Source organism: Rousettus aegyptiacus, unplaced genomic scaffold (assembly GCF_014176215.1).
Source record: "Rousettus aegyptiacus isolate mRouAeg1 unplaced genomic scaffold, mRouAeg1.p scaffold_m13_p_3, whole genome shotgun sequence".
NCBI classification, from domain to species: Eukaryota; Metazoa; Chordata; class Mammalia; order Chiroptera; family Pteropodidae; genus Rousettus; species Rousettus aegyptiacus.
In genome coordinates this window covers 94,973,050-94,986,755 of record NW_023416306.1, presented here as the reverse complement: position 1 = coordinate 94,986,755, position 13,706 = coordinate 94,973,050, and the positions used below count along the sequence as shown (strand labels likewise).

General features: G+C 32.6%; 1 protein-coding gene across 4 annotated transcripts in view; it reads left to right on the top strand.

Moving 5' to 3' along the window:
- Positions 1-13,706, top strand: part of MIPOL1 (mirror-image polydactyly 1) — a 231,853-nt gene that overhangs the window by 139,080 nt on the left and 79,067 nt on the right. For all 4 annotated transcript variants that reach the window (XM_016138601.2, XM_016138599.2, XM_036238290.1 and 1 more), the window contains one exon: positions 10,660-10,754. In XM_016138601.2, coding sequence (XP_015994087.1) covers positions 10,660-10,754 — 95 coding nt within the window. The remainder of the gene's footprint in view (positions 1-10,659; positions 10,755-13,706) is intronic.

Genomic DNA, 13,706 nt, shown 5'->3' with positions numbered 1-13,706 from the left:
CCTGGACAAAATGTAAATTTCGTGCATTGCTAGACTCAGAAAAAAGTAGAGGAAATCTTCCAAAGATTTTACTATTGGAGAAAACCCCTTCTCCAATAGTAAGCAAACACAGATGGTCCAAAGCTGCACCCAGGGAAAATGTCAGTAGAAGTACTTTGATCTTCAATTAGAATCCCAATCCTTGGACCAGTAGCAAGGCTAGGTAGCAGAGCCAGAAATGCCATCATTATTAATCCAGGCTTCTTGAACTTTATCTAGGAACTGTTTCCTCTGGTTCCCTGATGAGACAGACACAAACCTTCTTTCATGGAAGCATCTCCAGTTTAGTCCAACAGGATTCTCATAGATGATTATCAGGAAAATATGAATTTACAACCAAAGAGCAATTAAGCAGATAAGAAAGAAAACCATTGTGAATATGAATGAAAGTCAACAGACATAACAAACCCAATAGAAGAACACACACACACCAAACAATAAAGTTATCTAAAGAATATAGAATAGATATTATGAAATGTTTCTGTGAATATGTAAATAAATAAAATATGAATCACAACCATGAGTAAACCACAAATATTTTCTAGGATACACCAGGCAAATCTGAAAAAGAATTACCAAGTTTAGAAAAAAAGGGGGGGCAAAAATGTTTGAAATAAAACACTCTAGGAGAAATTAATCATCAGATTATACTCAACTAAAGAAAGAATTAATGAGCTAGAAGACATATGAATTGGAGTATAGCTAAAAAATTACCCATAATATAACACCGATAGATGAAACAAAGGAGATTTTAGAGTAAGACAGTGTAGCAAACATTTAATTGGGCTCCCAAAAGGAAAGAACATAGACAATCCAGAAAAAAACATTATTAGAATAGAAAATGACAGGTTTTTCTAAAACTGATGAAAGAGATCCATCGCCAAGATAAAAAAGAAATATGCATCTAATCAAATCATAATGATCATAATGAAACAGAAGAATACTAACATCAAAGAGATAATAAGTAGCCAGCCAAAGGAAAAGAAAACAGCTAGGCTTAGAAATGTCTTCTCAATAGAGCTATGGAATTCAGAACACTATTCTAATGCTTTCAATGTGCTGAACGGAAGTAACTGGCAATTTAGAATTAAATACCCAGCATGATGTCCTCTAAGAATGAATAGGAAACATGTTTTCAGACAACTAAAAATTGAGTTAGTCATTTTCAGCTTTGTAGTAAAGAAACTTTCAAGAGCTGTTATTTAAACAAAAGGAAAATGATTCTATAAGGAACCTTTCAGCTGGAAGTTATGGTGCCAAAAACAAAAATGACAAATATACATATATATTGTCTTAGTATAATAATATTAATAATGATCTTTGAGGCTTAAACAAGAATACGTTTTTTAAACAAAGTACCAAGTAAATGGGCATTAAATAAAGTTTTAAGGTCCTCTCATTGTCTAGGAATACTAATTAATGTTAGATTTTTGATAATTCAGTCTTATATCTTGAAATTTCTGGGATAACCATTAAAAGAATATAAAGGAATGCATAACATTCAGAATTAAAGAGGGGAAAATGGAACAACAATAATAGAATCAATCCAAAAGTTGAGCAGTAACAGGTGATTTAAAAAGAAAAAAGTAGTAGACTAGTGAAGCAAACAGAAAACATATAATAATGTGAGATATTTAAGCCAAAATTTATTGGTAATTACATTAAATATAAGAAGGTCAAATGTCCCAGTTAATGGACAAAGATTTTTAGACCAGAAAAAATAACATACACTATTTATCATAATTATATCTAAATCTAGATATGTAAAAAAGATAGCATTAAAGGATATATAAAAGCTATGTCAAATACTAATAAAGTGATGTTAAAACTATGCTAACATCAGATTTAAAATGAAATTAACAATTTAAAGCTACAGTGTTTTTTTATTTTGTTAGTTTTGCTTTGTATGTAATAGGTGAGATCATGCTTCCCTGGCAAGAGGGTTTCCTTTCACAGTGCACTGCTACCGTGCAAGCTCTTGGTAATCATACAAGCATGATTAAGTCTTTTTCCTTCCTGTTATTACGTACCCTGAAGAAACTGTTCTAGAACAGTGTGAATTTTACATAGTTTTAATTCCCTCCAGAAACATATTTATTTTATACAAACAGGTGTATCGAAAATGTGGTTAGCATTTTCATTTTTCACTTGTTTAGGCACCTGACAACAACTAACCAAAACTTATAAAGACCAACAAATATTCTGGGCTCTATGCAAATCTGTAGTTCTGACATTCTAGATTCATAGTCTGTAAACTGTGGCCTCTGGACCTGCTGCCTGTTTTTGTAAATAAAGTTTTATTGGAACATAGCCATGCCTATTCATTTACATATTGCCTGTGGCTGTTTTCACACTAATAATAGTTGATAGTTGCAACAGAGACTGTATAGGAAATATTTAATATCTGTACCTTCAGGACCCTGCGCTGGAGTGCTATGTGGCTTGAACTTGTACTTGAAGCCCAATCCCTTTTACCTTATTCACCTGATATTTGGTACAGTGCTTTTCTTTACTGATATCAGTTGTTTCCACAGTAACTTCACATTAAACATTCAATTGTGTCCATTATACAGCTTATATATTTGTTCACTTTGATATAGCTATATCACAAGTTATCTCATTTTATCATTGCATAAAAATCATATGAGATGGATATTACCCCCGTCTTACCAATGAGAGATTTGAGGTTTAGAGGCCCTAACTTCTTAAGAGTTACAGAGCTAATTTCTGGTAGCCAGACCAAGTTCGCTGTTAATCACTCTTTCTGGCATAATTATGTCTACTGCTCTCCTTTTCTCTGTTTCTTGGATTCTCCTCACTGCCCAGGAATAATTTTCTGCCTATGAATGTTTTGATTTCTACTTTTATTAGAAACTGTTTTCTTCCCTCTCTCATGTCAGGCTCTAGATCACTAGACAGTGCATATGTGACTGCTTTTGACTCAAGAGTCTGTTCATCCCTGGTCTGAGAGGCATGGGATGAGGACAAAATGTAACCTCTAAGAAATTGTCTTTAAAGAGCAATGTAATACGCTTTGGTAATATACTGTGGTGAGCAAACCACGTATTACTATGAAAGGGAGATGTAATTGAAATATGGTCATTTTTCTACTGACACTAGCTTTTAATTTGTTAAGATATCCTTTTGTAAAATAGTTATACTTCTTCACTTGGTTCGTAACCTGCTTCTGAGGTTAAAAAGTCATACTAGGAATGCAAATAGTCATACTGTTTGAGCCATTGTCTAATTAAACCTATTCGAAAATATCTAATTAGATGTGTTAGAGATGTATTTAATAATGTAGCACAGTCTATATATGGGCACTCTATAAAACAACTCTATTAAAACAACTAACATACCTATTAAATTATACCATATTGAAATGTGTTCTTGTATAGAAGAATAAACAGTGTTTTCTGGATACTTGTATTCTAGTTCCAACTTTCCTTCAAACCAGCTATGAAACCTTGGACAGTTTCCAAATGTTTGCCTAAACATGTTGTACTAGCAGCAATTTTCTCACCTGTGAAAGGAAGGGGCTCTTACCCTTAAGGTCCCTTTCAGGTCTAAAATTATTTGGTTCTGTGATTGAATTTGTACTGTATGTTTCTTTATTTAGCAGATATCACACAGAAGATCAAATGCCTCTGTTCTCTGATAAAAACAGATTTCCATTAATGGTCTTGGGGTTACCAAAGGAAGGTTTAACTGTTTCAGACTATTACTATTAAAAACACATTCAAACCAAACATAACAAGATTTTAAAGTAAGATAAAAGTCATTTCTCTCACAATATCCATAGCAAATAGTGTTCAATGATGTGAATAGTATAGTCTTTTCTTTGTCTCTCATTCTAAATTACTAGATAAAATTCTAAGGAAACAATGTAGTCCATTTCTAATACAATAGCAGTGCAAATGGTTGTCCTATTTAGATGACACTGCTCAAGATAGATATAGTTTAAGAATGATGAAACGTTTAATTATATGATTAGCCTAATATTAATTTACCAACCTTTTTTTCAATCACTTATGGTAAATAAGTTCTAGAGATGAAAGATACAGCATGGTAACTAAAGTCAACAATATTGTTTCATATATTTGAAATTTGCCAAGAGAACAAATCTTAACATCACAATAAAAAAAAAATGCATTTGTGTGAGGTAATGGATGTTAACTTATTGTGGTAATCATTTTGCAGTATATCCAGATATCATATCATTGTTATACAACTAAAACTAACACAATGTTATATGTCAGTTATATCTCAATGAAACTAGAAAGAAAAAAAAGATAGTGTATAAGAAAAAATTTTAACGTATGCTAAAAGGACACAGAAGATGTAAAAGATACACCGATTATACTAAACTTTTATTATTACCAATAACTGTTATTGAATGTTGATTTGATTCCATTATTTCACCTGGAATTAGTTCAGCTGCTCCTTCTTGGTGTTTAAAGCAACACCTTTTCCATGTTGGGAGGCAAGTATGAAAGGTAGCTGGAGGACACGTAAGATTGGAGGATACCCCATTAGAGATTGCAATTGGAACTTAAATTTTTCCCTGTATTAAAAAAAGAAAGAAAGAAAAAAAAAACACGCACACAAAGGAAAGAGTCAGGAATGTTGCAGTTCTCTTTATTTAGTAGAGAATACTAAAAAAGAAAAGGTCAAGGTGGGGCTTTCGTGTGAGTGGGGTGAGGAGATGAGAAAAATTTTAAAACATGCTATCGACTGGTAGAAATATTTTGGTATTGCTCAGAAGGAAATTTTATTGTTTTGGAGGAGGGAAATATATTAGGTTAATATCATGTCACATTTTAACTTTGCTATATGCTTGTTATAGTAGGTGATAGAAGTATAATTGGCATGATTTTTCCACATAAGATTATGGTGTGTTTTAAAGTCTATAGCATCTTAGATTCAGTGGAATTTGGTAATAAGTTTATAAAGTTTGTTTAGAGAGCATTAAAAGTTTTATATATGCTTAGGAATGTTTTTTGTTACAATAGTAAAATTGTTGGATTTCAGAGAACATGTCTTTAATTAAGTAATATAGGCAAATTTGGGTGGCATAAACAGTAGGAAGTTTATATTCTTACTACTATTAAGGAGAGGTGAACCAGCAATACAGTTTGAGTATGACTTGGAGAGTAGAAGATTCAGCTAAGGTTCAATATGGTCATGAGTCCCATTTGTTCCCCTTACTAAGACTAAATACGCACGACTTCCAGTTACAAGACTCCTTTATGTCAATAACATTGTATGGATCAAAGCAGAATGTAAATGTTGTGCATGATTATCAGAAGCACAGCAACACCTCTCACATTTTTACTTTGGCAGGATTTGGGTAGAAGGTGGAGGACTGAGGTGACGTTTTGGAGGAGTTAGATTGAAGAACAAAAAGTGCAATTATATATGGAAAGGCTTGAGTGATATATATAAAAAGGTGGCATGGGGCGGGGGTTCAAGACAGTGGCATAAGAAAGATCCTGAACCCACCTCCTCCCACAGACATACAACTACATATGGAACTGTTTTTTCTGAAAAGAACTTGACAACTAGCTGCACACCTGTTCTACAACAAAGGACAAAAAGACCATACACATAAAAAGCGTATAGACATTTGCATAATAGGGATTCCAGAGGGAAGAGAGAGGAAAAAGGACAGAAAACTTACTTGAAGAAGTAATGACTAAAAATTTACCTAACCTGGAAAAGGAAACATATCCAGGTCCTGGAAGCACAGAGAGTTTCAAACAAAAAAGAGCCCAAAGAGTTCCACACCACAACACATTGTAATTTAAGTATCAAAAGTGAAAGATAGAGTATCTTAAAAGCAGGAAGGGAAAACAACTAGTTATGTACGAGAGAATGCTCATAGGACTATTATTTAATTTTTTCAGCAGAAACTTTGCAAGCCAGAGGGAGTGGTATGATATATTCAGAGTGTCGAAAGGAATAAAACCTTCAGCTAAGAATACTCTATCCAGCTAGGTTATCATTCAGAGTTGAAGGAGAGAGAGTTCTCCAGTTAAGTTAAAGCTGAAGGAGTTCATCACCACTAAACCACCCATACAAGACATGTTAAAGGGCCTTCATTAGGAAGGACAAAAAAAAGTAACTAGAAATAAGGAAATACATGAAAGAATTCTATGAAAAAAAAGGCAATTATATAGAAAAGGTAGTGTACCAACCACATACAAATCTAGTATGAAGGTTAAAATACAAAAGTAGCAAAGTCATAGTAAGTATAACTACGATAATTAGTTAAGGTATACACAAAATATAAAGGTGTAAAATTTGACATCAAAACATAAAACATGAGAGGTGGGATAAAAATGTAGTTCTTTTAGAATGTCAAACTTAAGTGACTGTCAACTTAAAATAGACATATATGTGTACATATTTTATCAGTTATATATGAACCTCATGGTAACCACAAACCAAAAACCTATAATTAATACACAAACTAACTACCAGATCCATTAATTTCACTTCTAGGTATAAATCCAAAGAAAATGCAAACACTAATTTGAAAAGATATATGTACCCCTACGTTCATTGCAGAATTATTTGCAATATTCATCTAGAGATTAATGGATAAAGAATTATATATATATATTACATATACACAGTATATATACATGTGTACATATTCAACCATAGAAAGGAATGAAATCTTGCCATTTGCAACATCATGGATGCCCTTGAGTGCATTATGCTGAGTGAAATAAGAAAGAGAAAGTTAAATACTATATGATTTCACTTAACATATGGAATCTCAAAAAAAAAAAAAAATGAACAGACAAAACCAGATTTATAGACAGAGAACAGATTGATGGTTGCCAGAAGGGGTGTGATTAGAGGATAGGCAAATTGTTGAAGGGCATCAAGAGGTACATACTTCTAGTTATAAGATAAATAAGTCTTAGAGATGTAATGTACAGCACATAGAATATAGACAGTATATTTTACTAACATTGGTGACAGATGGTAACTAGACTTACTGTGGTGGTCATTTCATGATGTATATAAATGTTGAATCAATATGGTATACCAAACACTAATACAATATTGTATGTCAATTATATCAATATAAATAATAAGTAAATAGATAAAAGGTGGCATGCTCGAGAGTATCTAGTACAACTCTGTCTTTTCCCTTGCAAGTGTGACTGTGACATTTATGAACCCACACATTTGTATTGTTTTTTTAATTATTGAATATTTTTGTCTGTCATTTTCTTGAGAATATAAATTTTAACATATATACCCATATATGTGTTTTTGTATATGTGTGTGTGTATATATATACGTGTGTGTGTGTGTGTGTGTGTGTGTGTGTAATATCCCAGAATGTTATATAATGTGGTATAAAGGGTAAATATGTATTTTGGACCAAACAGGACTGAATTTGTATTTGAGTTTTATTAGTCACTAGTTCTGTTATATTTACAAGTTGCTGAATGTCCATGAACCTCATTTTATCACCTCTAAAATAGGGATAATAGGAATTATCTCATAGTTTGCTTGTGAGGATAGACTATAGTAATATATTTCAAGCACTTGGTACAGTGCCCAACCTATACTAGGCATTCAGCAAGTGGCACTGCTAGTAGTTAAGCACAGATGCTTTAAAGTTATACAAATTTAGGCAGCAAGTTTGACAGTTTGTTTATAATGTATATAACTATAAAATATATGTGAATAAATATATGTTTGTTTATATATAAAACAAACTTATATATAAAATGAATTTATATATACATATATATTTACATATTTTAAAGCATTTAAACACACACACTTTCAATAGGACCCAGTAATGGCACTCCTTGGCATTTACTTAAGAGAAATTAAGGTATAGCTCCACAAAATGACCTATATGCAGATGTTTAATCAGCTTTATTAATTAATAATTGCCAAAAACTGGAAACAACCCAAATGGCCATCAGCTGGTGACTACTCTATGTGATACATGGGTTGGGCTACAGGATTTTCTTTTAAGGAAGCAATAGAGCACAAAATATTTTTCAGTATAAAACAAGGTTTATAACTGCATAAAGAATGCCATCAATATCATAAATACATGTACTTAGTTGCAAATATACATATTTTAGACTATATCTGGAAGGATATACAACAAACAGTTAACTGATAATCTCAGGAGAGGAGAGTTATAGCACTGAGGGTTGGAGTTGGCAGAAAGATTTACTTTAAATTGTATATTTTTTATACTCTGAATTTTGTCATTTTTTAAATGCATGTATTTTTTTATGAATGTAGACAGAAATTATTGCATGTAGTTTTTATAAAAGTAATTGCCAAAAATATGGGAAATATCATGGCAGAAAAACAGGAAAAATATTTCGTTTCCTAATTTCATTAATGTTTGCGATACGACATTTTTGACTTGTAACATGATAGATTTATATGCTATTAATAATGAAGGAATGCAATAGAAGTAAGTAGCATATTAAATTAGTTATGTTTTCTTACATTACATATAATATATAGCCAACTCAAACTAGCGTAAACCAAAAGGGATAAAAAAGGAGTAATGTACCCAGGAAGTCCGAGAAATAGATCTTTATCTTTCTGGCATCTGAGGATCCAGGGGTACAAACCATGTCATCGGGATTCAGTTTTCTTCTGAGGCTAGTACGATAGAGCACTCTGTTTGAACTTGTGTATACCTGAGTTCATCCTAGCCTCCAGGACTAAACAGGATCACTGTGCTATAGGGTAGGATATTTCCCCCAAAGAGATGTCCTGGCCAGATAAGAACATATCTGATAAAGTAGAAGAAGGAGGTTGTAAAGCCAGAAAGTTTATAATACCTTTGGACATAGTCACCAGGGCCTAGATAAAAGATTAGATAGATATTTGGAATCAAGAAATTAAGTGAATTGCTATAAAGCAACACCAGATCTTCATACCCAACTAAATGTGGGAAGAGAAGTGAAATGTTCACTATTTCCCAAAGCACAGGTATTTAAAGTTTTTATGAAGTCATTTTCATTGCAGAAATTTCGTAGGCCGAATTTTCATTATGGCATTTTCCTGTTAGAACATTGTTGGGTTTATTTTTTGGTTTGTTCCCCCCGCCCCTAGAAGTACTAGGTTAAAAAAAAAAAATCAAAATAATCAATTAAGGTAATATATTTATTTAACAAATTCTCTATTACCTGTCCAATATCTGATTTCCTTAAATACATGCTGCAGGATGCCTGACAGTTTGTAAGTTAAACATGAATACACTTTTTTTGTGTAATTCTTTTTAACTTGCTACTTGTTACAGTGGACATCTGTGTCTTCCAAGTTACCATTTCAGTTACATTTTATAGTATACTGCTAATTGGCAAAATTGTTAATAACCAGCCACCTTTTTTTATTTTAAATGCTTTTTAATAATTTTTGAGAATGTTTTATCTAGACTTCTAGAATTTGGCGCGTTAAGCAAGCACTAAAACATCATAAATTTAATTTTAAGGTAACTTTGTTAGAATTTGCTAGTCCAGATAGACAACAAATTAATTAATTTAATGCCTAACTGTACACCCAAATCCAAACTGCTGCAAGTTTTATATTCTTCATTATGAAAAAAGTGAAATTGTCACACTAATTTTCCTATGATCAGGATTTCATAATTTGTCTTACAGCTTTATTCTTATTCAAGAAAATAATTTCAGTAAAATCATGAGTTCAGCAAAACTAGTAAATTATTGCCTCCATGACCGTGAATGTAGTTTGAGGTGTGTGATAACATTTTGCTATTATCTATCAAACACCATTTTAAAGTGAAAGACTACTTTTTCATGCAAATTAAACTTTGAATAAACAAAACTGAACCCTGATTTACCAGTACCATATTGTACAAGCTATGTGGAAAACATTTTGGCCGTGCCTGAAATCCAGTGTAAATAATGGTTGGAAGGTGGCTATTCTTTTAAAATTACTAGTTTGAACCCTATCAAAAACCTGATTGCAGACTCTTTATGAATATTATAGGCAGAGAGGAGCAATAGCATTTCTTGAATAAATTATCTTTAACATTCAAGATTGCTGCCATTTTCCCTTTAGAGATTTTTTCCTACAGAAGAGGAATTGAAAAGGTTAAATCATATCTGTAAGAATCAGTCTTATTTTTTTCACGTTAAATATCAAAGATGGCTTAACGACATATTTAGAATTTTCTGAGTTTTACTATTAATAAAGTTAAAAGAAAATCTAGTGTGGTCAGGCAGCGGAGCCACATTAAATTTGTATCTGAAACACCCAGGGTGCTTATCTCTACTCTAGATATTGCTCTGAACCCGTGTTCCACATTCTGAATTCTGTGTATAAAGTTAAACATTGCAGAAGGGCATATATCTGATGATACAGATGAATAAGGTTGAGGTTTAGTAATGAGCAGAGTTGGTAAGTTTAATATGTTAATGTCTTTAGTATTTCTGTTATTAATATAATTGGATTATTTTGTAGGAAATTATGAAACGCTAAAAATACTGATAGGTTTAAAACTACCAGAAATTTAAGACTCTTATTCATGCTATAGTACTATACTTTAACATATCAAGCTAATATTAAATTTCTTAAAATATTGATTACTTGCAGGCAAAGTTGTTAGCTATGCAACAAGCCAGAGAAACTGCTGTTCAACAGTACAAAAAACTGGAAGAAGAAATTCAGACACTTCGAGTTTACTACAGGTAAAATTCTTTTTAGCCTGACCATAAATAAATGTTGGTTTGGAAAATGCTTCTACCCAATTTTACAGTGGTGAGTGAGGAAATACCTCAATGAAATTAAGCATTATGCACTTAAAACATTTTTGTAATTTTAAAATGCTTCAGACATAAATGTTTATTATATTACCTCTTCTCCTTACTGCATTTGGTGAAGTTTAAGTTTAGACTCCCACTAGATTTTTAAAATTTACTTAACTCATAACCAGTTGTCTAAATGAAGTCTGGTTAACTCTTGAACTATTTTCTCATATAAATGCCACCTCTAACGTGATAACCTATATTTTTAAAATAGTACATGAACATCAGTAATAACAGCCTTTCACTTATTATAATAGAAGTTTCTAAAGGAATGCCACTGAAGAATTTTTAAGGTGTATCTAATTTATGCTACAAGAGTAGTTGTGAAATTAATTCAGTAGGTCACACTGGCATTTTTAATGAAAATAAATAGAATAGAAAATGTCAAAGTGCATCTCCTGTAGTGTAAGGGTAAATACTGTTTGGCAATACTTCTGTTTCAGTTTCGTCACATGTGAGAGAGGTACGATTGTGTATTGGATTACATATGAAATACGTATTCTCACAGCAGGTCATGGTTTTTTAAAGAATGGTTTGAAAAATTATGTACAATACCCTATATATTCTTTGATAACTTATTGGAGCTATAGGTTATCGAAAGGTTTTTTAAAATTTGCCCTTCTTTTCAGAATAATGTTAAATGCATTAAATGCAATAAGTCACATCAGTTTTACTGAAATGGAATGATCAAAGTGTTTTCTCATGATATAGTAGTATATACATGTGTCATTATTAATATATTATGAGATAACTAGATCTAAATAGTAAGTCTATTAACAACTGTAATTTCAAAGTAATAATGGCTGTCAGTAGTATTTGGGGGATAACTGTAAACACAGAAATGTGACATGAAAATACCGGTGGTTTCTATGGGTATAAACTCTAAAGAACCACTAAAACTATTGTAGTTTGTTGCCTATGTTCATAATTATAAGAAATGCTGTTTTTACATGAGAGTTAGTGAAAAATAGAGATGGCATTTTTTCCCATTCCCAAATTAAGAACCCCTGCTTTGGAGCACTTTTACTGACATATGCAGTAATTGGTTATTTTTCTGGGTTGAATCGTGTCCCTCAAGAAAGATATGTTGAAGTCCTAACACCTAGTACCTAAGACCTTGACTTTATTTGAAAATACAAGCCTTTACAGAGGTAATCGAACAAAGTCATTAGCATGGCACTAACCCAATATGACTGATGTTGTTATAAAGTGGGAATTTTGACACAGAGACACATGCTTAGAGGGAATGACACAGAGAAAAGATAACCTTGTCCCTGCAGTGATCCATCTACAAGCCAAGAAATGCCAAGGATTGGCAGTGAACACCAAAAGCTAGAAGCGGCATGGGAGAATTCTCCTGTACAGCCCTCAAAAAAAAAAAAAAAAAAAAAAAAAAAAAAAAAAAGCATAGTTCAGCAGGCATCTTGATTTGGGATTTTTAGCTTTCAGAACTGTAATTTCTGTTGTTTTAAGCCTTCCCCTTTCCCCACATTTGTGGTCTTTGTTACAGCAACCCTAGGAAACTAATGCAGTTATGATGCCAAGTATGTTTGGTTGATGATTGTCTGTGGGGACTCATTTGTTTGCAGTTAGAATCAGTGTCTCTATGTGGCCATGTAGGTAAGCAGAACCCTAATAGTAGATGAAGACATCCCATCCACCCACCTTTTTTTTTTAACTCTATATTTTACAGCAGTAGTTTCTCAACTATAGCTGTGCTTTAGAATCACCTGAGGACCCTCTAAAACTCTGATCCCCATCCCCTACCAGACCAATGACATCAGAGTCTCTTGGGGTAGCACTTGGCTACCAGTGTGTTTTAAACCTCCCTAAAAATTCCCATGTGCAGCCAAGTTTGAGGGCCACTTCTCTGCATGCACATTTCAGTTAGCTTCATTAAATTAGGGTCTCTTGGTAGACTAATAGAGGCATATATTAAAATATTAATTAAAACTTCCAAATAGTGTGTGATTTGTGCCCAGACTTTAGATGTTGCAGTGTGGTACATAGTAGCTTTATCCCATAGATAGGAGAATTATTTTGGAATCTTCTCCTGCCATCCTTGTTAGATAGGATAGCAGTTACTCTGGCAACAAAGTGACAGTGTCCAGGAATTCTAAGAGGCACATGATAACCTCGCATGAACTGACATTTTTGAAAAAGAAATCTTAATGCCAATTCATGACATTCTTTTGCTTTTCTAAGTTGCAGAAGATTTTTGAAAGATTTTGAAAATTATAAAGCTTTAACTGCTCTTTTTGGAAGACTTTTAAATCTACATGAATTTAGCAGTTAAATGATCTCTTCCAAATAAAGAATTATCAATTATAGGTTCAAAGATATGCTTCACAAATATCCTTCTCATTACTACTTTAAAAAAAAATTGCTAGTAGTGTGGCGAAGCTATGAGGATTTGCAGCTAGACAGCCCTGCCTTCTGTGACCATTTCCTTTTTTTGAAATAGGAATTCTACTACCTACCTTGTAGAGTTCTTGTAAGTATATACAGCTTATTGTTAGTGCTCAACCTGTGTTAAGATAAATTTCTTTTTACAACAAGAAGTCAGTGAGGTAGGTAGAAGTAGATAAAAAACTATGATATCACTGAAGCCAAAGAAGGAGGTTTAAAAAAAAAAAAGTCGAATGTTGCTAAATGTTAAGTAAGATAAGGACAAAAGTATCCTTTTTGTTTGAAATTAGGTGGTCATTAGTGACCTCCACAACAGTATTTTTAATAGAGTACGAGATATAGAAGCCAATTTTCTGTGACTTGATTAGAGGTATAAAGAAGCATAGCAATTGGACAATAGAGGGTCCTTCAAGAAACTTGAATAAG